The 26,725-nt window shown below is 35.8% G+C and overlaps 1 protein-coding gene across 1 annotated transcript; it reads right to left on the bottom strand.

Annotated features, from left to right (window-relative positions):
- Positions 1 to 844: 844 nt before the first annotated feature.
- Positions 845 to 26,164, bottom strand: LOC136804664 (mitochondrial Rho GTPase 1-A-like). The gene is made up of 22 exons (XM_067061270.1): positions 26,058 to 26,164; positions 16,138 to 16,188; positions 15,868 to 15,926; positions 15,386 to 15,467; positions 14,814 to 14,857; positions 14,456 to 14,509; positions 13,678 to 13,842; positions 13,183 to 13,284; positions 12,271 to 12,312; positions 11,584 to 11,640; positions 10,574 to 10,682; positions 9,359 to 9,479; positions 8,546 to 8,666; positions 7,011 to 7,114; positions 6,275 to 6,372; positions 5,766 to 5,974; positions 4,611 to 4,733; positions 3,986 to 4,048; positions 3,558 to 3,614; positions 3,128 to 3,201; positions 2,265 to 2,377; positions 845 to 918 (listed from the first exon to the last, which is right to left on the bottom strand). Exons 2-22 carry the CDS (start codon positions 16,184 to 16,186, stop codon positions 902 to 904), a joined length of 1,863 nt encoding a protein of 620 aa, XP_066917371.1. The 5' UTR covers positions 16,187 to 16,188; positions 26,058 to 26,164; the 3' UTR covers positions 845 to 901.
- Between the last annotated feature and the right edge of the window lie 561 nt (positions 26,165 to 26,725).

Genomic DNA, 26,725 nt, shown 5'->3' with positions numbered 1-26,725 from the left:
GGTTTCGCTCCACTTTTTTCATAGGAACTGAACTGCTCCGTTTTCTTGCTCCGAAACATTCCGAAACCAATATGAACACACTCGATCCGTAACGAAAACCATACTGGAGCGAAACGGAACAGTAACGTGTGAACATGGTTTAAGTAAGTTAACATCAAAAGCCTGAGTTCAATTTTGAAATTAAAATACCGATGAACGAGAAATAACGGACAATATCCAAACAATGAACATTGGGGTATGTATTTTGAAAAATATAACAATTCTCTCTCTAGCCTATCTAGTTTTTTTTAATAATAATTTTCATTGTTGTTGTTAAAATATTCAGAAAATATCCTAATATATAAAATATTGAAAAGAATTGTGTCCTTTTCTACGATATCTTGAGTTAAAACGAATATACAAGAAGATTGGATAAAACGAGCAAAGGAAAAACAGTCAATAGGTTTTAGATGGGAAAATCTAGCCGCACTGAAATACTAATCTTCACTGAGAAGATGAAACCTCGAAATTCTGTAAGACTTCGATGAATTTATCATCTAAGTGGGTTTAAAAAATCGACGAGTTTTATTCATAGTAAGATTGCATAAAGAAAGGACAAAGAGCAATTCTTTTCGAAAAACAATGAATATTAAGCAAAGAAAACTTTCAGATGGAACACTTGACAAGTCAACTTTTACTCGTCCACAATTTTCAGAGTATACGGAGGTCAGAAAACAAAGTTAGAAAACGGAGAATGATTTCTGCATTCCAACATTCGTATGTCAAATCTTCATTTTTTCTCTCATCTCTGATTCGTTCGTATTTCTTACGACAACGACGACAATCTTGAAGGTTGTTTTTTATAAACATCGTCAGCACACTATTTTGATTTTTAAAAGGATAATTCAACTTTTAGCTTGTCTCAACTACCACTGCTACCTGTAATGAAAAGAAAATTATACATGTCAATCAATGTTTACGGAGAGGTGACTCCACCCCATATAACTTCCGTTCAGTTCTTAGATTATCGAGTCGGCTGTGTTAAAGTCCTAGATAACTGGGCTGTTCACTTAAAATATCAACTCTATCTATATTTAAACTCAAGCTGGTTCTAATTCCATAAAATTAGAGAATATACTGTAACCCCCTTTTTTTTACACCGAAAAGTTACTACAGCCCTATTAAGCTTAATAATAACCTCCAAGCAGCTCTTCGTGCTCCACGCATTCCACGCATGCGCTCTAAAGGGAATGGTTCTGCAAGACAACATCAACCAAATTATTACAGGTATGTTCTCTTATGTAATGATTACTTTTCTCTTGCTATCTGCTTGATTATTAGGAGGAATGAAGCATTTTATCAGAATAATTATAACTTAACGTGTGCGAAATGTCTGTCAGGCATTCAACCGACAAAAAATTGATTCAAACACCAAGAGGTTGACTAGTTTAGGCTCTATATGTATTGTTGGATATTTGAATACTCTATTTGGATAGAGTATTGGTGAAATTTTATGGGAATTTTATGTTTGTTGAGCTTTTTTAAGCGGTTTCGATGATCAGTTTTTTGGGTTGCATACTTTTTGCAATCAGACTTAAAAACCTTTCATGAGAACTGTTTAATAGATTTGGAGGATAAACAAATACCAACTCTAAGTTCTGGACAGTATTTTCTGGCTTGAAAAGGTTTTAAAACTCCAAATTAAATGATACTGTTTATGATTTTGTAGCCATGATATGTTCAGGTGATCAAAGAGCATTTCAGCAGCAAAAAAGTTAGTATTTTTGACAGGTGAAGATTCAGATTGTTCCATGTACAATTGCCTGTTATCATTAGAAAAAATTCTTGGAAAATATTCAATATTTCAAAAGATACAGAGGTTTTTGCTACTTAGTTCTTACAAAAAATATATCCTATAAAATGATAAATGAATCTTGAAAACTGCGTGCCAATCGGATACCGGTATCCTGGTCACGTGTCATAGTTTTCCCAGACCCCGCCGAACGCGGTTTTGTAAAATTTCGCTGGAGAAACTTTTCAGATCATCATATGCCTTAGCAATGGTGATCGGTTATGAGATTAGCTTAATAAAGGAAGGGGAGTAGAGTAGTTTACAACAGTTTCAATTATAGCTAATCGAGTCCCAAACATGGCCTCTGTTATCCTGTAAAACATCAAAAAAGACAACGATTCCATTTCATATTTTCTAAAAAGCCAAAAGCAAAGCTATAAGATTTCTTTCCTGTGGACTTGATAAGAAATTCAAGAAGTTTCAGACAGTGTACCTTTGCGATAGTATTTGAAGGCTAGAAATCCGATTCCTGCAGCCAGTGCGGCTACTAAACTGACAGACATTGCTGTTTTCATTAAAGATCTTTCTGATTCATCTGAGCCACCCCTACAAAACGAAAGATATAGTAACAGTTAAACCAACATGAACTGTCTCCGATGAGTATTTATTATATATACTTTAGGTGATTCAAAGGTAATAATAGAGCCCAGGCCATTATCTGGAAAGCGGAAGGGGTAAAATTTCGATTGTAGTCCTGTAATATATTTTTGAAATGACACTAATTTCAGACTGACTTTGCGCAGAAACGCAGCTATTGAAAGTATGAACCAGGATATCTTAAAAATAGTATCTTATTTGCAAAAAGTGAGGGGCGTGGTTGCGTGTGCCCTGAATGATATCTGTTAAAGACATCCCCATTATCACAAACTCAGTGTGACCTTCTACATGAAAGAGATATCTGCTAAAAAATCATCCCAGAACAATGCCTTGGACATGATATCCCCCATTGGGAAATCAGGCTAAACAAGGGTTCCAATTCAGAAAGGCAAGGGTTTATCCATCCCGGAGGCATATACAGTAGCTGCATTTGTTATCCTTGCAGTTTTATGAATCGTATACAAAAAGAGACTAAAATAGACTCTCGCTTATTCGAACTTCCATTATTCGAATCATTCTATAATTCAAATTCTTCTATAATTCGAATCTCTCTGTAATTCAAACGAATCAGACTCCTAGTTCGGGTTCGAATTTGTAAAAGTCAACTATAGGTAAACGAGGTAACTCTGAAATGTTTCATTTGGATTTCAAGTCAGCGAAAAATTCGTGAACAAAACATCTAAATACTTGATTGCTTACATATTCATGGCGGTAGTGGTAACTTTACGGAAGACGTTCCTGTATTTGGCGTGAGGTTCTACTGAACTGTAAAACTAAAAAGAAGAAAACATATAGGAAAAATAGGTTGTTTTTGATATCATGACATAATGTTCTATACGGAAGCATCCGAAGTAGCCCGAGCGTTTGTCACTAGTTTTATTGTTTCAATTAAAAATTAAGGGGAAACACCCGGTCTTTTTTGGTGGCTTCCGTATTAAATATGACGTCATGAATATGGGGTGTTTAATATACCTACAAGGCATAGGACTAACAAGGGCAATTGTTAATGAACCATGTTTTTCGAACAGTTATAAAAAGCCCAACTCAATTTGCAAAAATATATCAAATTAGGTTTAGCACAAAAAAGGATTAAACAGACGGCAATACAAACAGACAGACTTTATTATACCTGTAAAGGGAAGTTTGAGTTTTGCACTGCAAATTCATTGGGTGCTTTTTCGTAATTCTAAAAAGTAAATTAAACGAGTCGATGATTTATAAAAAATATAACAACCCTACACTCTTTTTTTATAAGAAAACTTTTGTAAGAGCAATGAGGCTCAAAATCCTCAAAAAATAAGAACAATTTATTTGGAATTAATCAATTTCCGGTAGTAGTTCAAAAAACCATAACTTTGGTACAGAAACTTTTGCTTGCTTTTATTGCATTTCTAGAATCTAGGAGAAATTCTGCGTGGATTGGTATAAAATTTGAAGGTATATGAAGCTAAACTCAGTGCAGAGAAGCCTCGGAAAGTCGAACTTTCGATAAAATTCTAACAGGTCACATTTTCGATTTCTTAAAAAGGCTTGGTTGTGAACGTGTTATAAAATTACCTGTTTTACACTGGACATGTCTGATTTTGTTCCGACAAAGATTGATGGAGATTTTTTCAATTCCTGAAAAAGAAAGGGACTCTTCCAGAAAATGTTTGTACAACATGGAGGGTGGAGGATATAATTGTCCGGGTAGTAATGAAAAATCTACAAAATTTGCCTTGTCCTGGGGTAAACTTGCTCTGTTTGAGGGGGGGGGGGTAATTTTGAATGTCCGGGGGTCAACTGATGCTTTTTCAGGGGGGGGTTAGACCTGCTACCTGGGGCCAAAAATCACAATGCTGGGGGAGGTAAATTGCCAAAAAACATGTTACACCCTCCAAATATTCAATTTTTTTCGGCAGAGTCAGAGACAGTAAAGTTATAGAAAAGCTAGCGATGAAAATCCGTAACATTTTCTCAACAAAATATTTATTTCTATCGCTTATAACGTTATGAGAGTTGGACGTGTGAGTTTTGAGCTGGGTCTCTCCTTTTCTCCATCAGTAAAACAGAAAACCAGAGTCTAGATCCTGGCTAAGTAAAATTGATGCAATGAAATTATTGTGCAGTTTAAGAAGTCAAACACTTCCAGGATTTTAAATTTCAAAAAAATTGTCATCTTCATCCTCCGAAATGATCTTACTGTTTGGAGATCAGCGACAAATTGAAAAGAAGCAGGGTCGGTGACGTCATATAAGTAACAGACGGCATCTTGTTTCCCTTCGATGATTTTCTCACGGCATTCGTCTTCTGATAATTCGTTTAACTGCATGAGAAAAAAAATAGAAGAAAAAAAATAGAAGAAATTTAAATAGAATCATATTCTTTTACACACTAGATAGGCTAACTGCTCACAGATTTCCTGCGGAAGTGTCTCCAATTTTTCAATCGACTAGTCCGCCATGTTGTTTTCTAATTTACTTAAGATTTTTGAACGTTCGAATTTCAAAACATTCGAATTGTGATGCATAACGCGTTAAATTTCATCATTGATTGTTGACGGGGAGAGGGAAGGGGAGAAGGGAAAAAAGATATAGAAAGTTCCGGTTGCAGAAATCAGTTTTATTGACAATCCGCAGAAACGATAAAAAAATTTTCTCAAAAATCGGACTCGGCCATGTTTTGGGCATTATTATGGCATCTTTGAGCAAAAAATCAGAAAAAACTAATGATAAAATCTCGAGAAAATGCCAAAAAAAAACAGTTTTTCCGGCATAAATTTTTTTTCCGAAAATCGGGCTCCGTCACATTTTGGGCATTGCCATTTTGCATCTTTGTGCCAAAAATCAGAAAAAACTAAATGAGCCAATCTCGAGAAAAGCTGGTAACAGACGAACGAACGGACGGACGGACAAAAGTTAATTTATAGGACCTCCAGGTAGGTCCAATAAACAGCACGCAAAAAAGGTTCAGTTCCCAAGAAAGATGCGAGGCTTCAATTTTGTGTACCATAAAAACAGTAGCGTGGTAGGGGGCGCCGAAATACAAAGGGCGCAAAAAGACGCATCCGATTACTAATTTTGGCGCCCCATTGCTCTTTTAGACCTTAGATATGGCCGTTTTCGGCCAAAGAAAGAGAAAAAAACATCATCGTGCTCGCTTCGCTCGCGTAATTTCTACGACGATATTTACTTTTGATAGGGGGGGGGGCAAGATCAAAATCTTCTTATATTGCCTCCCCAGTTTGCCCGAATTTTAGTCGACCCACCACACTACTGCATAAAACGTCAACGTAAGTTGCAAATAGAAAGCCCGTACATCAAAACAAGTCGTAAAATAAAAAGACTGGCCCACTCACGATAAGATAAACTTCTTGTTTCCGTAACTGCACCGCATTAATGACGTGTTTGGATAAGGGCTGGTCTTTTTGGTAGCTTCCAACGTAACGATCTACGAAGCTTTGTAAAAACGCCGTCTTCCCACAGTTACGTTTACCGACAACGTAAACTAGAAAGACACTCCTGGTCGTTTTACGTTTCTGCATATCGATATCTTTAGCACGTGTAACTGAAAAAGAAAGAATGGACCAGTAAATTATTTCCATCTTAATTATCAAGATTACGTCATCTTTTCCTACCCGTAAGACCCGTATAAAAACCCTGTATTTATCGCCTGTATCCCGTCAAATGACGCCTGAAAGAAAAGATTGAGGGTGTTATCGCTAAAAAGAAGTTACTCATATCAAGGATTCTATCAAAAATACACCAGCCCAAGAATCCTGAAACTGGTTTGATTGATTCGAGGTTTCCAGTCGAACTTTTGCATTAATCGACATCGTTTTCAATTGTACATGTTCTTCAAAATTACCTCTCAATCCAGTTAATTGATTGTCAAGGTCACCATGAATGAAACCAAAGTTGGCCAGCATCCTACACGCCCATTTGTAATCGAGATACGTCTGCAATCTAAATACAAAACGTTTGTCAATGTGAGAAACAAAATAGCACTTACTTTATAAAGTTTTCAACGCCTAATAACAACTACAATACCTGATTTGACATGACCGAAATGCTTACTCCCTTCATACAACCGCTGCATAAATACCTCTCCCTAAACTTAGTATTTGAAGAGATGGGAGCAAAATGTAAACATTGTGCGAGCCACGTGTTATAATACGAAACAATCATAATCACGTGTCAAAGCAAGCAATATAATGTCTTCATTTTTTGGTTTTTTGACTCTTTTTTTTCTCCATACAGTTGCTTTTCAAATTTCGTAACCACTTTATGTCCTTTTAACACTGGTGACGTCATCAGACAACACTTTTATCCACAGACATCATATCCTTTTACACACTAGATAGGCCAACTCCACACAGATTTCCTATGTAAGTGTGTCAAGTTCTGAAGTAGGCTAGGCCGCCATATTGTTTTCTATTTCACGTTAGATTTTCGAATGTTCAAATTTCAAAACATTTGAATCACGCTGTTGACGACCAGATTGAAAACAAGATGGTGGACAAGTCAGTTCTAAATCTGGACACTCCCTATACTAAATGGGTAGCCCGCTCCAGTCAAGTAGTTTACAGATCAATGCTGCTTACATCCAATAAGCAACGAAGCCTTCAGCAGTGCACCATCCTTCATCATTGGTGTAGGTGGAAGTAAAGTCGTTGACTGCCTCGTCAGGACACAACCATAACATGTCCTACAAATGATTAAAGAAGACAGTTGAATAAATTTTGGTAAAGTCTTCTTGAATTTCATAAAATAATTGCAAAGGTCGTTCTCAAATACTGGCTGCTACGATACTTCAACGTCGTTAGACATAATCAATGTTTGCAAGCGTTTCCGGCTTTGTATCAAAATTGAAAACGGACGGATTTTTGGGAAAACATATTACATGTGTAAATGTCGTTTGAAGTAATAATTTCATTTGAAAACGAGGCCAACAATGTGGTTGATTTATCTCAAGGGTGTGTACTAAATATAAAGTATACTTTTCTATTTAGGAAAGCTTCTTTAATACTGTATGAGCAACAAGGGATCAAATGATTTTGAAGGGATTCTTGAGAAAATTGAGAGTATACCTGAGTATACGATTGAAAGGATAAATATGAGGGAAATCTAAGGTCACACTTGTGAACCACAATATAAAAACGCAGTTGTTGAGCCAAACAAAATTTTCCGAACCCGCAATTGAGGTCCTAGCCCGGAGGCCACTTATTGCTTTTTGATAGACTGGATGGCGTTGATAAGTGGCCCGGTTTTATATGGTAGACTAAAAAACTCTCATTTTTTTAAGAAAAAGGTAGAATCTTTCACAAAAACACTCGTAAAAAGCTCAGTCAATGGGCCAATCCATTTTAAATCCTTACAGAGGGGTGGATAAACATTTCCAAGGGTTAACCCGAGAAGAATTTCCAGGGGGTCTAAAGGAGTTTTTTCACTTTTCTAGGGAGTAAAAATTTGTTTTAAAATTTTTAAGGGGTTCCAGACTGATTTTAGTTCGTCCAACCTCAATTAAAAGGTAGGAAAAGAATTTTTCCAATGTTTTTTTTGAAAATATTGCCGTTTTCTATTTTGGATACCACCACACATTTCAAACTATTATTTTTTGACGTGAAAAGGTTCGTCCACCCCCCCCCCTGGATGTATAGATTTTTAATGGAACAGCCCAAAATCATGATATGCACCACTGCAATGACTTGACGAAATTATGCAACTTTTCAGTTTTTTTTTCCACCCAATACGTCATTTTTTTTTTAAGGTAAGGTAAGGTATTCGTATTAGCAGGGTTAAGCAAGAAGCTATCTATGACATACGGGATCTATTACGTGAGTTTTTAGACTGGATCCGAGGGGTTTTAGCCTGATTCCTGAAGTTTCACGGCGTAGAGAAAATATTGGTTAAGCAAAAAAGGCGATATCGATCGATCGATCGATACAGGTCAAATTTCATGGGACAGAGTTAGCCTTGAGATTTAGACGCTAGCCCGTGAAAAACTCACGTAATAGATTCCGTACGTAATAGATAACTTTTTGTTTAACCTCACTAATTGGGTGGAAAATTTTAAAAGAAAAGTTCTCAGAAGACTCTCCAGTGGTGCATATCATGAATAGATAAAGTATTTGGATACCTTGAGTTCGTCAGAAGACAAAGCATCATCTTCATCTCGATCATATTTATAAAACAATTCCATCACGAAATCCAATCCTGCTGATGATAATTCCGTCGTGCAATTGCTTGGTATCACAAAACTAAGAAAGAAAAAATAAATTTTCATTCATTCATTTATTCATTCATTCATTCATTCATAAATTCATTCATTCATTCATTCATTCATTCATAAATTCATAAGAGATTTCTCCGTAGACATTTCTTAATAAACATGTGCTGAGACGAGAAAGAAAAAACAAATTTTCATTCATTCATTGGATAATGCATTCGTTAGCATTCATCCAAGCCGATGATAATCCCTGTATTCTATTGTGCAATTAAAAAAAAATTTTCATTCATTTCCTGATATAAGTGATTTCTCTGAATTGTATATGGACATTTAATTCTTCTTGTTAAAAATGTACTTGCAATTTTGGGGAAGAGGTTTAAGAGACCTTGAGGGTCCTATTGTTTTTATTCCCAGTCTAGGGGCGTCTTTATTGAATTCTAAACTTAGATAACACAACCATTATAAAGCTCGCTCTAATACACAAGATCTCCAAACTCTGATTTCTGTACCGTGTGAGCTTTGAGAACAGACTGAACAAAATCAAAATACATATAGAGCCTCTGTAACTCGAACATGCACGGGGAACACAAATTTTACGAATTAAGGTAAATCTCGAGTTATAGAAAAGGTTTATGAGACATTGTTACTTGAAGGGACCAGAGAACGAAAAAGGATGATGAGAATTATAGAGACTCCACTGTGTCGAGTTCAAAAATAAATTACTTAGGTTCTAGGTAATCTTGACGTAGTTCAAGGTCACTGCCATATCCGAATCGATTCAAAGCAGTCCACGTGGTTTCTTGGCGTCCTTTTTGTATAAATAGTGTGTGAAGGTACAAGAATCCTTTAAAAAAAAGAATTTGAAAATGTTAGGTTTCTTGGCGTCCTTTTTGTATAAATAGTGTGTGAAGGTACAAGAATCCTTTAAAAAAGAATTTGAAAATGTTAGGTTTTCTTGGCGTCCTTTTTGTATAAATAGTGTGTGAAGGTACAAGAATCCTTTAAAAAAGAATTTGAAAATGTTCGGTTTCTTGGCGTCCTTTTTGTATAAATAGTGTGTGAAGGTACAAGAATCCTTTAAAAAAGAATTTGAAAATGTTAGGTTTCTTGGCGTCCTTTTTGTATAAATAGTGTGTGAAGGTACAAGAATCCTTTAAAAAAGAATTTGAAAATGTTAGGTTTCTTGGCGTCCTTTTTGTATAAATAGTGTGTGAAGGTACAAGAATCCTTTAAAAAAGAATTTGAAAATGTTAGGTTTCTTGGCGTCCTTTTTGTATAAATAGTGTTTGAAGGTACAAGAATCCTTTAAAAAAAAGAATTTGAAAATGTTAGGTTTCTTGGCGTCCTTTTTGTATAAATAGTGTGTGAAGGTACAAGAATCCTTTAAAAAAGAATTTGAAAATGTTAGGTTTCTTGGCGTCCTTTTTGTATAATAGTGTGTGAAGGTACAAGAATCCTTTAAAAAAATTTGAAAATGTTAGGTTTCTTGGCGTCCTTTTTGTATAAATAGTGTGTGAAGGTACAAGAATCCTTTAAAAAAAAGAATTTGAAAATGTTAGCAGATGCTACAAATATATTAATAATAACAATGTACTTAACGCCATTGGTAGAGGGGCGGTACATTGAATTGAAATGAACACTCTCGATCCGTAACGAAAATCATACCGGGGCGAAACGAAACCGTAACGTCTGAACATGGCCTTAATAACAACAGTTTCATTTTTTTTTGTTTGAGAAAGATTAAACAAAGTCAGATATTCGATATTCGATTTTCAGCCGACCGGGGAAATGCGATAGATATAACAAGATTTGGGAATTAGTTCCTCAAGACTTCGACATCTCAATGACCTTAAAGAATTCAAAGACAAAATAAAGCATTCGAAACCAACGTTATCAACGATAAGTAACAAACAAACAAACAAACAAACCAAACCAAACCTTCGATGGTGACTCCTTCTTCGGTGACACCTTCTTTCATGTGTTTTTGAACGGTGTTCTTCACTTCTTGTAAGCCGTGTGGTGGGAGTGAATTCCGAAAACATCGTTTCTATTGAAGGAATGGAAAGAAATAGATTTCCCCCTATATTAGGCGCACAGATGAGTGGCATGGAACCGATAAACAAAATTATTTGTCCTCTATATGCTAAGAATGTCTGGAAACTTGAATCTTAAAACAATTACACGGCTTTTGTATTCTCATTGAGTGTAATTTCATATTAGATTGCAAAGGCAATATTTTGGCCCAAACCTAAAATAATTTGAGAACAAACTTCAGCTATCAATAAGAAACGTGTTTGTTAGAAACATCACCAGTGATAATGTAAGAAGACCCTAAAGTTGAGCCAATAGGCCAAAAGGCTCTTGTCAAAAAAGAAATTTGCGTAGAATCTGGAGCGTAACAATACGACATTGATAGAGTACAACTCTTGCGTTCATTCTGATGGTTACAAGACATATTTTTGACGTAAGTTGCAAGATTCTAAAGATATCTTACTTAACGTGGAATCATTAGAAAATATCATCACAAAGGAGTCTGGGTTTTAGTTAACAAGGTAAGATTATTGACGTCAAAGTTATAGACTTCGAAGTAGACACATAATTTGCCGTCATTCCACCTGGTTTCCACCTCGACCCAACCCCTATGTAGGGCTGAACAGCGTATAGAGCAGTGGTCAAATGGGAAATGCATTTAACCAGCAAATCTGCACATATTTTTGAAATTTTGGTGAATTCACTGATTTTGAGACGGAAAAACCTTCTTATGTACTTCACTTAGACGGAAGAACTTTTAACTCTAATAGAAAAATGTATCTTAATCTGTATCTTCTTGTTAAATAATAAAAGCGACTCTACACAATGAAACCGTTTTGATTTTGATTCTCTCCTAACGCTTCCTCGTTCGGAAAAACTCAAAAGTAAACAAAGAACACTATAAAAAATTGACTAACCTGAAATTCGTTTAATTCGATATCATTGAGTACTCCATCATTATCAAGATCGCATATCTAAAAAGGCACAGATATCTCCTAATGTGGGCACACTTTCTATAAGGAATTCATAAACCAAGTGTTTTGAATCTACCTTAAAAAGTGTGTCCACTTTTGGAAAACTGAAATTAAAATAGTAAAAAAAAATCCATTTAAGTGTTTTCAGTTCTCAGTTTTTCAACGGTCAACATTCAAATGACATTCGAGTCCCACATAAAAAGCCAAATAGGAAAACAGCATGGCGGGGACTAGTTAGATCCGTATGTTACGTGAAGCACATTTTCAAAATTTATCCAGACTGCTCGATCAAAAGTAAAAAAGAGCTCTCGTATCTAAAGACAACAAAATTATCATAATAAGAATATTTGATTTAATTAATCATAAAAACATTCCTCTATCTTTAGACTTCTTAATTACTTTCATTTTTTGTCAATAGAAAGAGATTTTCCTCATGCTAATTCATATTACACCAACTTTCAGAAGCAGAACAAAATTGGCCTAGAGAAATTTATCCAAGCCTTCAAAAAAAAGACAACGTCCATTTTACGTCCATAAAACCTGCAAATGACAACACTTGTGCCAGCTGGGTTGTTTCAAGAATCATCGCAATATCTGACACACTGATGAATTGAACCAAAGTTATCTTACCCTAAAAATTCTTTCAAGGCCTTCTTGACATTTTTCTGTAAGCTAAAATTGAAAAGTTTAAGATGAGATAAAATCTAAGAAAAATTTACCAAATGTCCTAAACAAGCTAGATGTAAAGTAATAAGGAACTTTTTAGTAGTCAATTCTTTTGAAAACGGTTCAAGACAATAATTGACAACAATTTGAGAATGCTCTAAAAGATTGATCGAGGTTTAGCGATAATACTGTATTACTTCAAATAAACGCCGATTAAATTTTAGGTTTTAAGAGGGGTGTTTATTCGAGGTGGGCGTTCAAAAGCAGGGGCGTTTATTCGAAGTAATACGGTAGAGGATACCCGAAAAAATGAAAGTGGACTGAATAATTTGAATATATTAGAAAGTATATTTGAATTGATCAGATAACAGTTAATCATATAAAATTGTGTCCCTAGCAAGGCTGGACTTTAAAAAATGTTGGTTTGTCGTCAGCCGACCGACTCTTCTCTAAACTTGCTGACCTAAAAACCTTTATTGCTATTGCGACGAAGAGAATTTTTTCTTCTTCAAAAATTACACAATGTAGACAAAAATTCCATGAATGACCAGAATAGAAAAATCTTTCCACCGTCCGACCCAACCTTCAAAAGCGAGTTTTTGTATTTGCACTTTTGAGGATGGTAGAGTGACTGAAGCGATTTGGAAAAACCCGCAGTTCTAACCCGCAAAATCGAGGACGGTAAAAGTTCTGAATCTCTTTCGTCCTCAGCTGGTTATGATCTTGTCAAATTAGAACCTTACCGTCTCCGTCGCTGAAAAACACACATACATAAACTCGGTAAAATCTAGGATTGGACGACGGCAAACCAAGCATTTTTTAATTCCGGCCTAACTTTTCGTGTTTTGACAAACAGCAAAAAAACATAAAACATACCATTTGTTCGTCGTGTGAGTATAGAGGTGCAGTCGGATGTAGAACTGCTTTTTGCGCATAGTAAAATAACTCTGAAATATTCTTCAAATCATAGGCTGAACACTAAAATAGAAAAATAACCATTGATCAAAACAATGATTTCATTCAAAGTTTCCATAAAACAAAATAATAAACTTTACAGTTTATTTGCATTTTCACTTATTTGTACAAAAAGAGTAATTCTGGACATTTCAGTGCTTGAAAAACAAAAACAAAAACAAAAACGATTGAATGACATGAAATTCTTCAATGTTAAAACTGAGCTACTTTGAAAGAATCCTTTTCAGGGGGAACGCATCCAATACCCACTAAGGGGCTCAACAGACGTTAAATTATTCAGTATATTAACCAACCTCGTTCCCTGCGTATTATCAGCTATTCCTGGCATCAATCAGTAACGTAAAATAAAGCCTGGGATACCACGGGAACGAGGCTGAATACTAATAAGTGACAAACCTCAATACAAGTCTCAACTTCAGGGTACTGGTCCATGATACTAAGTAGTTCATTCATTCTGTCGCCCTCTGCTTCCATGCAGTCTGACTTGTTGCCCACCAAAACAATGGGTTTGCGAGGTTCTCCACACACATCAAAAACAATAGGTAGCCAGTATGAAGTGATCTGTGTAAAAACATATTTAATTGCATTAGCCATCCTTGTTGTTAGCTTTTCAAACGATGATAATTTTAACTTTAAAAGGTCATTTAATTTATTTAGCATATTTTGAAAAGTGAAGCAAAATAATGATATGTACCCTTGCAATGACTTTATGCAACTTTTCTGTTTTTGTTCCACCCAATACGTCACTTTTTCTATTGTTTAAGTGACGTATTGGGTGAAAAGATTTTTTAAAAAGTTCTCAGAAGACTCTCCAGTGGTGCATATCATGAATAAGACAAAGAAGCTCAACGTTTATAAGTATGGTGTCCACTGGAAAAAAAATAATAACTTCGTCGCAAATTTGTTTGTTTCAAAAAATAAATTTAGCCATACGTCTGGAATCAAAATTCAATTGTTTTATTTGCAATATAGCAAAAACAACAAAGCAATCAGTACTGTATTCATGATATGCACCATTGCAATGTCTTCCACGGACCCAAGAGTCGATTGATTGCAAGTTTACGTCACTTACAACCAATCAGCTGTTGGGCCCGTGACGTAATGTCAGCCTCTAACTGATACAAAAGTGTTAACAACACAGAAATTTTCTGCAACCTTTTAGTAGTTCTCTTACCCTTGAGATGGATTCATCATTGTCGCAGGCATAGACAACACAAACGACGTCTGCCTAAAACAAAATATAGATTGAATAAAAAAATGCCCCCCTTTTTCATCCCTAAACCTTAAAAATACAGATCCCAAACGGTTGGTGAATTTTTCCAGCAAACCACACTAAGCACTGACTTTAAAAATTGGGAATGAATTACGATTTGGACAATGTCCCTTTTGAAGGTACAAAAACACAGAAAAGTATACATTTCAGAAAGGATACCATAAATTAGGATTCATACCTCCCTCCCTACAGTGCAAAATTTCCCATCCACCTTCTTCGGTTGAAACGAAAAAAAATATTGAAGAACTAACTAACTAACCTGCTCAAGTTCAAACCTCAGCTCATCTTCAGTTTGTTCTGCAGCTAAAATGTAAAAAAATTCAAAATTTTAACAATTTATATATGAAGCTCTAGGAATTCCTAAGAGATTTCTATTGCAATACCCAAAAACAATCCCACAATGCTTCACTGTTTTAGAAAAATCCAAAACTCAGATAAGGTCTATTGTCATGAATGTACTAGGTAGGTATTACGAGACTTTTTACTAAATTAATTAAGTTTCTTTGACTTTTAAACTTTGAAAAGGAACGGTTTTAAATCACTTAAATGACAAATACAAAAGAGGAAATTGAATTTTTCTGCCATTCCAGAGAAAGGGGTACGTTCTAGTAAAAAATTAATGTGGTATAACTCATTTTTGACTGGATACTTCCAGCAGTGACCTGGGAGCCCCATGACCCATGCACCATTTGATAGCACCCATAGATGTTGTTCAATCGGGCATAGATTCTCTAATCATGGTTGACAATTTCAATTTCAATGGCCCTGTTTTTAAAACATCTGAACTCTTTAAAAAAAGTAGGCTTTAATAGTAAAAATACTACTTCTTACAAGAGAAGTCGACAATGTGTGTAGGTACTTTCTCTGGAGTCACATCAGCTGGAATAGTTATCTCTTCAGCTCGTGATGGCACCTATAAATTGAATAAGAAGAGATCGTTTGATTCAGGCTGATTCCAATCTTAAATTTCTAAATAGAGAATATCCAAGAATTCTGGAATGAAAATCTAAAAGTTATAATAAACCTTGAGGGAGCATGGTCAACTTTGGTTTACCAAAATATCAATCTTTGCAATAGAAATGAATATGGACCATAACCTTCCATAACTGACACAAGAAACTTTATAAAATTTTTAAACAGATTAATGTTAGTACATTTTCAAAATCAAACTAAATCACTACAAAGTCATAGGAAATTTTACTAAGCTAAGTTTCTTTGACTTTTCAACTTTGAAAAGGAACAGCTTGAACGACTTTGGAAATTTTTTTTTTCCCTGGGACAATGGAGCAAAATTGATTCGAATTCATACCAACCTCATCAGGGAATTCTTCTGTGACCAGCGAAAGGATTAAGGAGGTCTTTCCTACACCATCTAAAAAGTAACCAGGTGAAAAAGGATGATTTTTAGCATTTTTCCTACACTTATTTCCAATGCAAACAAAACAAAAATTCTTTAAAAGAATATTTTGAAAATAGCAAAACAATATTGTAGGATGTCAAAAATCCAAGGTTGATAAAGGGTTTAATCAAAATTTTTAGAATCAATTCATATTGAAAACTAAGAAAATAAACAATGTCCTTACCATCACCAACAAGTAGAATTCTCACGCCTTTTGTAGCATAAACACTCATTTCTAAAGAGAAAAATAAAATAAAATAGCTAAATTAGCTGATTAGCTCAGGCATGCTTTATTCGCTTTATTCAATTGTTTTTAACTTGGGATTTTTTGACAGTATATGATGGAAATCATGATGGTATGATGGAAATCAAACTTACAAAAATGTTTGTTTTATAGCCCCTGGCTATTGGTTTTGATTTTTCTGAATGACAAAAGGAAGAGAAAAACATACAGCTCAGTGCTGCAAATAACGACCGGTGACCGGTAAATACCGATCATTTCGTAGTTTCTACCGGCCATTCTGAAGGTCAGTTCTGCTCAGTTTTACATTTTGTCTGGTTAAACTTTGAAAACTAGAGGCTTAGATAAAAACCTAATAGCGCTTCTAATTAAAAGAGGAATAGACTTTAAATTAAAACAAGTGTTTAGCCAATCTAAAGATCATTTCAGACAAAGTTTTCTAAGGGATCCACCAGACTCCTTGCTCAAATCATTCTCGTTACGCTCGAAAAATTACCGGCCAAATGAAATTTCCTTATTTGCAGCACTGCTGCTATATTGTGTTTTATTTTATTCCTTTGTTATTTGATGGTGCATAAAAGGTAGAAATTTTAGAGTTCAATGCAAGAGACAGTGCAGTGGCTATATAAAGTACCTAAAAATTGGACTGGTCTTGGTACAGTCATATTAAAAGCCATCTACAGTAGTAATAGCCTTTTAGAAAATTTAATTCCAGCCGATTCTATTCTAGCTTCTCACAGACACTTGTGGCTGCTCGGTTGACCGGCCCTAGTTGTTTGTTAGTTTGTTGCATGGTTGTGTTTGTTAATAGCAAATACACCAAAATATTTGTTTTAAAAAAGGATGTTGACTGGTTGATAGAGTCTGGTCTACAATCATGTATAAAATATTTGAGACAAAGGGGATTTCCCTGCGAAATTTCAAATACCACAAATGATTTTTTACAGTTGGAAAGTAGAGTTTTAACTCAGAGTTTTATTAACAAGAGACTTAGTATTTTTAGGATCTCAGGATTTAAAAACTCAAATTTACTCCAATAAGGCTTGGAATATAGACCAGAAGCCACCGAACCTGTCCAAAATCGAAATATTCAATGAAAGAATGTGGAAGTGCTAAAATAGCAATTCTCGCCTAAACTTTAAATTCTGGAATTAAAACGTTAAAATACACTAAAATATATTTTGACCATAATTGTAGGACTGGCCCGATTGTTGAAAGTGATGACTTTGAAGATCAAAAACGCTTTTACACAAAAGCTAGATTATACACTTGTACACAAAAAATGTCTTTTGATGAGGAGAAACTTTTGTCTGAAACCTTGAGTTTAAAAAGTATTTTTCCTCGACTCTAACCAAAAAAAAAAATTGTTTCTGTAGCAGCTGGGTGATTCTTCAAAAATAGTTCGCCTGGTTGATTTCTGGAAACAAGATTATTTCTTTACCTAACCATCTGAGAAAATAATAGACAATCTATAACAAGAATCTTGGCCCATGATGTCAAATATTGAACTTGTTTCTCGCACTCACACACCCACACCAACTGAAAGCCACCCACCAATTACAATGAAATGTCTTTGCCTTGGCTGGACATTGACAATACATACGTAAGCAAATTTGTGGAACTTGTCAAAAAAACAAATCCAAACTGACCAAGAACCAAAAAGAACCAACAAGCCAAGGACCCTCCCGGGGCTCTGAAAATGTCCGGAGCAAAAAGTGCCATTATTTCATGCTCCGGAACACCGGAAGATTCTGTATCACTTCCGGTGTTCCAGAGCAAGACATCCGCTATATAATTAGTGCTCGCTGTGCTAATCATGTGAAAACTAACTGCGCACATGCGTATTTTAAAAAAATCAGTCAACTCATCATGATAGTTTTGATATTTTGACCAGTGATATAATGAATATAATGTGACAATTTCAATTTCATTAATTGGACCATCATCCTCAAAGACTGTAAGTATTCTATTTGATCAAAGTCCATCGCCTGGGGACAAATATTTTTTTGTAAAATCTAAAACAGTCTTTTAGAACGTGTTGAAAATTGCTTACTCCAGAGAAGCACCGGAAGAAGTGTTTTTTAGCTGCTCCAGAAATTTCTGAAGCGACGGGAGGGTCCTTCAAGCTATCTTTGAAGATATTTTTATTTCTGTTTTGATATGCTTAGATTTCGACAGACGATTCGAATAAAAATGTTCAATCATTCGAGGGCTATGGTTTGATTTTATTAAGGTACTATTTACATTAGAAGAACTAGAAGGAAAGAGAAGACCGCTGCGCCGGGCGTTTGTGGTGTAGTTGTTTTGGGGATTTGGGGTGCATTATTACTGTAAATTAAAAGGCTTACAACCCTGTCTGTCTCAGGGATTTTTCAGAGTGTCTCTTATAGGGTGCGCACTCGTCAGGATTTTTTGTGCGGAACGAGGAAGAATTTACAAAAATGAACTTCAATGCATTACCGTAAGTTGGTCTAATATCGACATCCCTCCTCTAATTCCGACACCCTTTTTTAGAGAAAGGAATAATATGAAAGCTTGAATCACTGATTGAAAAAGGATTATTCTTTTCTGACCACTAAGCAAAGAAAAACAGTTTCTACCTTTCTATAAATTTCAGCTGATAAAAAGGGTGTCGGAATTAGAGGAGGGGTGTCGACATTAGACCAAGTTACAGTAGTATTTACCTTTAAATCATCCAAATCTGTTCATTCTTTTTTTTAAATCAATCAGGAATTATCAGGGAAACAAGTAAAAGAAACTGCATCCAGGTATCTATTTTCTTTTCAAAGATATTGATGTTTTTCAACGTCAAGGTGAAAACACGACTTAGCCCTGACCGCGACACCGGAAAATTCTCGACCCACATGGAAACAAATGGCTGTCGCCATCTTTTCAATTGCGGTTTTTTTAGTAAACAAAAAACACAGGGTAAGATTAGGCTACAATTTATCACAATACGCTTTATTTGAAAATCTACAGGCCGTCTGGCCTTCTACTTTAATGGGATAAATTTTCGGGGGGATTAAACTCATCCGCTAAATTTTAAGATTTCGCGGGGATTAATTTTCACGGATGAGGGATTTCCTGATTTTTCGCGGGGATTTAATTTCGCGGATTGGGGTACAAATTAAAATTTTTGAAAAGGGTCAAAACATTGAAATAAAATTTTTCCAGGAAAATTATTAGATTTTTTTTTTCAAGTAATAAGAGGGTGTTTTGGAATAGGGCGAGGAGATATGTATTACAAAGAACGCTGTTTGCAAATGCTGCTGCCAAAACAAAGCGTCCGAGTAAACCAGAAAACCCATCTGTTATCCCGAAGACATCTAATGCAGTATTTTGTTAGATTAGGAAGTTTTTTAACTTGTTAAAAGAAGCAAAAGAGAGATAAATAAAATGAATTGTTGTTTTGTTATTTTCATTCTTTCTTATCATTGAAAATAAATTCTTTTGTTTTCCGTTTTCCCTCCTTTTCTTACATATCCTTTTAAATGTTTAATTTCAAGCCAGTTGGATTACCCTCTTGCATTGAAAAGCTTTTAACAATAAGCGATCACTTTAGATAAAAATCTTTCCAATACCTCTTCAAAGTTTGTAAATTTGTGAAGAAAATTTTGAGGAAAACGATTTTTTGCTAACAAGCATATCGAGGATTTGACCTTTTTCGAGGGTTGCGTGCCCTCATGTAGAAAAAAAATAAAAATCGATAAAAATAGAAATTTGGCGCATTGCAAAAAAAATTCAAATTTTTCGCGGAAACTAATTTTCGCGGATGGGCCTTTTTCAAATCTCCAATGGGACTTATTTTCCCATGACACCCGGATGACACCCGCGAAATCCGCGAAAATTAATCCCCGCGAAAATTTATCCCATTAAAGTATTTCGAAAAATAGAAGAAATTGCGATTTTTTAACAAGATTGCGGATTTTTTCATTTAAGCGTCATACACCATCTGAAAGCTGAGGATTACAGCTTTCTAGTGGTGAAATTTGTTTTTAGCTACCATGAAGTCAAGCATCAGTGGAGGCTAACGTAACATGCATAGCCCTTAAATAACTGACCAATCAAAGCAGCAAAATTTCAAAACAAATGAACTACGAAGCTCCGCTCGCAGCTTTAACTCTACCATTTTTGTTTTGATTTAACTTTGTATTTTAAGGACCAGCCAGTACAGGTCATTCTATTTCTATTTGGTTGAGTTGCAGGAGGCTTTAGAGGCCTATTCTCGCAACTATAGACGCTTACTAATGAACGTCCTGTCAGCACCTTGAACTGACTACCCAATTCCCCTCACATGGCATGGGTTGACCCGGGTGAAGGAACGTTCACTTGCCAAGTGCACTGCCGTGAGTGGGAATCGAACCCTGGCCACCTGCACAGAAGCCAAGGTTGACTGCCACTACCACGCAGTTAGCAACTCCAGAAGATTTTTCAAATTTTAATTTTTTTTTCGAAACCTATCCTTTATTGTAGAGCTTTGAAAAAGAAAAAAATGAGGGGTCATAGGCCTCCAGAGAATAAGTGGTTGTAAAGATGCTGTATTCAAATTTTAGTGTCGAAAATTTGACTAAAAATGTCAAAAAAAAGGTTAGGAAAATAGCTTGGAAAAATTCGGAAAATGTGTCAAAAAAGAAAAAAGATTTTTTTAGTCATGCTTCTTTAATTTAACATATCTCTTTTTCTAGTGTAGCTAGAGACCTGAAATGTGGAGGGAGGATTCTTTGATGATGTTAGACTATCATTATATAAAAATATTTGTAAGATATTTTTTAATATATTTATCAAAATAATGAAAGATATATATTTTTTTGAAAAAAGAAGACATTGCATTGTTTATTTTTGTTTTTGAAGAAAATAGCTTGGAAAAGGTTGAAATGAGTCAAAAAAGGTGGTAGGACCCATTTTCAAGGGGCCTCTGGAAATGGAGGAACAAAAGTTATAAGTAAAAAATAACTTTTTCTGAAAGGAGAAACCCTAAATCAAAAGAAAATCCATTTCGGCAGAAATAAAAACTTTTTTTTGGGACATTCCCATGCTAAAGAGGACCGACCCTCCCATATTTCTTTTAACCATGTTTAACAGTTTTTTAGAACGTGTTAAAAACCACTTGCTCCGGAAGCGCTGGAAGAGCTCCAGAACTTTCCGGAGAGAAAAATAGTGTTTTTTTAGCTGCTCCGGAAAACTCTGGAAGTTTCCGGAGCGCCGGGAGGGTCCTTGCTAAAGAAGCAAAAAAATGAAAAAAACTACATGAAAATGAAAGAACTAGAATTAGCGAATGTGATTTTTGAATTCCTCACCCTTCAGTGTAGACCTAACTCTTCATACAAAAATTAAAAATTCAAATTCAGTATGTAAATAGAGCAGTAAAAAATACAACTTTTCTATTTTTCCTTTTTTTTGCAAAAGTTCTAGAAATGAAAATAAAACAATAATAATAATTGAATACTATCCACTGATGATCCGAGGCGCCATCATAAAGCTAGAATTGCTTTGCGTACTCTTCGCTTGAGAAAAAGATCGACAGATTAAATTTTTCAGCCGTGCGGGAGTTTGCAGGCGTTCTGTGAGCAGTCTGTAAGTGTTCTCGGCTCAATCCTCAGCCCGTGTTAAAAATGGTAGACTCAGCTGTGACAGATCATTTCGATGGAAGTTGTTGGAATGTTTACAAGACTCTTGACAGAAAATCTTTTGTTTGATTGTCAATGATGACAGCGCCGTTATTAATTTTGTTAGATCTGATATATCAGTGTAGCTGGAACCTCGATATTCCAGGATTAGAAAAAGCTATACCTGTCAATCTTTTTTCTTTAAAGAGTCAACAAGCCAACAACATTGATGAATTATCTGCCATTATGACTTTCTTGAAGCCGTTCCGAAATTAACCAATTGGGTTATGTATCGGAATTCCTGTGGGAGTTTTTTTCGTCGGCAAAAAAACTTTTCCCAGGGGTTTGAGGAATAAACAGAACTGCCATCATTTGTTTTTTATTTAACCATATATTTAAATTTGCGCTCAAAAATACGTAAATAAATGAGTTAATAATATTCAATATACTATTTGTATCTCTCAGAAAAAAAAACAATTACAGAACGACATAGTTTATCATTTGGAATACCCCCGTGTTTGGACCATTCTATTGTGGACGCAAAATAGGGCGGAAACTAAGTAGCACCCTCATTGCAAGATTGCCGCCTCATCTTTATTCGCCCGCGCGAGAACGAGAGCTAATCATTTTTTTCTCGCTTGCTCAAGGGGAAAAGGTAAGTGATCTATATTCTTTGAAGGAAAATCGTCAGAAACGAACCCAAAGACCAAAAGATGTATTTTTGTTGTTGAGAACGTGAGAATCGATCCTGTGAAGATGAAAAAATTTCTACTATGCATTTTTTTCGGAATGCTGAAAAACTCTAATTTTGATCTTCCTTAAGGTAAAGAGGTTGCGAGACTTGGGTTAGCAAGGCAAAAATCGTTAAAAAGCTGGTAAAAATTGTAATCCTCAAAAATTGTAGTTCCAACCTCACTGTATATTGATGTTTGTAAGTGCACTTTATAGTTTTGATTCCCATTGAAGAATCATATTCTGGTTTTCATGTTATTAGATGCTGTTTTAGAGCTTTAGAGCTACACTGCCCTTTTTCTGATAAACATACCAAGTTTTAGCCTTCAACTATTTGTTCCTCCATTTCCAGAAACATTTGTTCATCAACAGTTACAACTTATTTTTCTCCCACGGAGTTCTTAAATGTTGCAAAAACGTTCTGCAATTTACTAATTTCCTGTCTAGCCCGTGTCCACAGTGTTATATACACAGATATCTGTAAAGCCCGAAGGGCTAGATTTGCAGCTTTTATCAAAAAGTGAAGCTCATCTTTGGAAGGATTTCCTACCAGAGTCACGTGACTAAAATATGCAATTTCACCGGTTTGAGAGATGTGAAATAGCGTTTGTCGCCTACGTTTTTTGATCTCGCGCTCCGAAAACAATTAAAATGCTAGATCCTATCCATCGGCACGAAATTTAAAAAGTCAAATTTTTGCTTCACTTTTTTTTGCTGGAGAAAGCTTAAAGTTGCAAATCTAGCCCTTCGGGCTTAGATATCTGTGGTTATATACCGCTGGAAAGCTGATATCACAGGCTTTCTTTTAGTAAAAACCGGAACGCTTTAGCTTAAATAGAAAAAAAGTTGGAAGGGTTCAAAGTTCACGGAAAAATGAAACATTTGGTTTGACATCAAAGAAAGTAGCATGACTTCTGGACTCAACCACGGCACCATTCATTTGAGGGCTATGCATGTTAGCCTCCACTGATGCAAGTTACCCGACTTCACGGTATCATTTCCAGCTCGTTAGCGATAAGCTAAAGTTTAACAGTCATCAGGCTGATTTTCAGACCGCACCGGCAAAACTCCCCACACGGAAGACTAGATTTCATCCGCCATTTTTGGCGCGATTCTGGTGCTTCTGAAAATTATTTCTTGCTGGCGTGGTGTAAGGAGACGATTCTTTGAAAAGGTGATTTTTTTTGTGTTTTGAAAATGGAATAACTTTGGGAATACTTAACCAATTCTAATAAATGACCCCTCATTTTTCTCACAAAGGTAAATAAGGACTTTCAAATAAAATTAGTTTGGTTTCTAAAATTTGAGGAGAAACTTTTGGCCTGTCCACCCAATCTCTTATTTTGGTAGCAACTTGCAAGTTGATTTGGAGTCCGGATCGCATTGTAACCCTTATACAATACAGCTAGTTCACTGTGTCTATTTACGACCCTGGACACCACCGTACATCAGTCAGGACCACATTTCACTTTATCGATATTACGCAAACGGCAGTGTGCACTAAATAATCTTGGTTTCGCTTTCGATTTCAAGCAAAGGTCTTAGCAACAGGGCGCGCGTACATAGAAACTGGGCTGGGTAGAAAAATCTAAACATAGAATTCAAAAAAAATACCGATCATCGTATAGAGCACTAAAAAATACCCCCTTTCTATGTTTAGTTTGTTCTACCTTGGATTATAACTGAAAATATCTTCAAAAAAACCTTCGTCCGCTATCAGCCGCGCGGTAATCTTTGCCCGCTTCAATTCTTAGATAATGAATAAGAGAGGTGCGCTTAGCTAAGCTGTGCTCCCGGGCGATAAATTTATGTTTACTTATCTTGTATATTTTAGTGGTATTTATCCAATGAAAAGGATGTTGACAAAATATGCACGGCATTGATTATGACATCATTGAATATGTCAATGTCGATTCAACGCCGTTAAAGAAAATAATTCGTAGATAGTTCCTTTTATCTTGAAATTTAGAAATACAAACAAAAAGAGATCAAATTTAATATTTGTTTCCTATCCAGATTATATTAGCGTTAGAATATGGTAAATTTTTCATTGCGCGGTGGAGTCCGGTGGGCGTCCGGTGGGTGTACGGTGGTATTTTAGGTTAGATCGAAAACACTGTAGAACACCACCGTACATAATCCCACCGTACACCAGTGTAGACCTAAAGCTCTAAAACAGCATCTAATAACATGAAAACCAGAATATGATTCTTCAATGGGAATCAAAACTATAAAGTGCACACAAACATCAATTTGTCAGATCTAACAAAATTAATAACCGCACTGTCATCATTGACAATAAAACAAACGATTTTCTGTCAAGAGCCTTGTAAACATTCCAACAACTTCCATCGAAATGATCTATCACAGCTCAGTCTACCATTTTTAGCGCGGTCCGAGGATTGAGCCGAGAAAGCTCCGCGAACTCCTGCGCGGGTGAAAACTTCAATCTGTCAATCATTTTCTCAAGTGAAGAGTACGCGAAGCGATTCTAGCTTTACGATAGTGCCGCGGGACATCAATGGATAGTATTCAATTATCATTATCCCTTTATTTTCATTCCTAGAACTTTTGCAAAAAAAAGGAAAAATAGAAAAGTTGTATTTTTTACTGCTCTATTCACATACTGAATTTGAAAGATCTTCTATGTGGCGTTTTTTTGGAAACTTCAAAAAACTGATTTTTGTCCCGCCTTTGCGGGACTTTGGCTTAAGTGCTTGAGTGCAGCATAGGGTACAAAGTCCAAACATGCCTTTCCCGTAATTTTTGTATGAAGAGTTAGGTCTATACTGTACACGGAATTGCCACCGTACGATTGTCCGGTGGATGTACCCATGCTCACAAGGGTGGCGTTGTCAGTCGGAGTCAAGGAAAAATTTGTAATCTTTCCGAAAAATAATTTAGTTTGTGTGAGCACAGAACGCTAGTTCTCGCAAAAGAAGAAGCATGTTTTGAAAAATTTTGAAACGAACGAAGTTGTGGTGAAAATATCTGGCATCTAATCAGTAGACGTCGAAAAGCCGATAGTTACGCTGGGAACGAAGTTGATGAAATTCTTTCCATTCGCTCGGCTTTTTTGTTTCGAGGAGTTTTTCTTTTAGTTTTTGATCGTTCGTCGATTGAGGGAATCAGAGAAAATACGCACCTAGGCCCTTATTCCGCCTAAGGTGTATACAAGAAGGCGGCCTGACATGACATGTCTTATTGTACGGTGGGAATTCAGAAATCTGATCGACTTCCCACCGTACAATGTACGGCGGTATTTTTCGTGTACGTTGGGACATGTAGGGTGGTAAAAATAGGTTAGGCTCCGCCCACCGTACACCCACCGGACTCCACCGCGCAATGTACGACGGTGTCCAGGGTCATGTCTATTTTATTTGAGGTGGATGGCGGATGATGAGTCTGGATCGCTTCGCAACCCTTATACAATACATCTAATCTAGACCATTCATGATTTATTTGAGGCAAAATGCCTTTTGTACATATTTCACTGAAAAAAAAATCTGAAAAAATGAATTCTACCTCGTTTGATCTTTTTGGTTTCTGTTAATTTCCAGAACGAGCGCAGCTTGGCGTCTTCATGTTGAATTTTTAGACCGCAACTGTGCTACCATTTTCGTTCAGAAGGCTTGATACTTTCTGCTGACGATTGCAAAATTTTGTTTTCTCAGCGCGGCGTGCTTCAAAGAAGAAACTATACAACGTAAATCTTCAGGTAACTTTAACAAATCCCAGCGACACTTCAAACAAATTTTTTTTGTTGATTGATGACAATTTTAATTTGATGACACATTTCAAGGATATTAAAATCAGCACTATGCATACAGCACTAGTCAACCAGATGAGTAGCTTTATTACTTAATTATTTGACTTCTATGAAAAGGAGAGCTGCGCCTCCCTCTCTGCAAGCAAAACAAGCAAACTCTCTAAAAAGAAGATACCTTGATATATAATTGTTTTGCCATTTTTTCCAAGTTATCTAGACCAAATTTGACAGATCTTTATTTTGTTTAGCAGTTCAGCAAGGAGTTCGTTAAATTGCTTGTGAAGTGGGTGTGTGGATGTCTAAGTTACAGAGTGAAGTGAATGTGTGAGTTGGTGAGTGTGTGGCGGTGCGGTGAAGGCTTCTTCATCATATTAAAAGCGAAAGACATATATCTATTTTTGGATCCGGTATGCGGGAATAGTGT

This window comes from Clytia hemisphaerica, unplaced genomic scaffold (genome assembly GCF_902728285.1).
Source record: "Clytia hemisphaerica strain Z4C2 unplaced genomic scaffold, Clytia hemisphaerica genome assembly, whole genome shotgun sequence".
NCBI lineage: Eukaryota > Metazoa > Cnidaria > Hydrozoa > Leptothecata > Clytiidae > Clytia > Clytia hemisphaerica.
The sequence above is the reverse complement of the archived record's forward strand: the minus strand, read 5'-3'. Positions and strand labels throughout refer to the sequence as shown.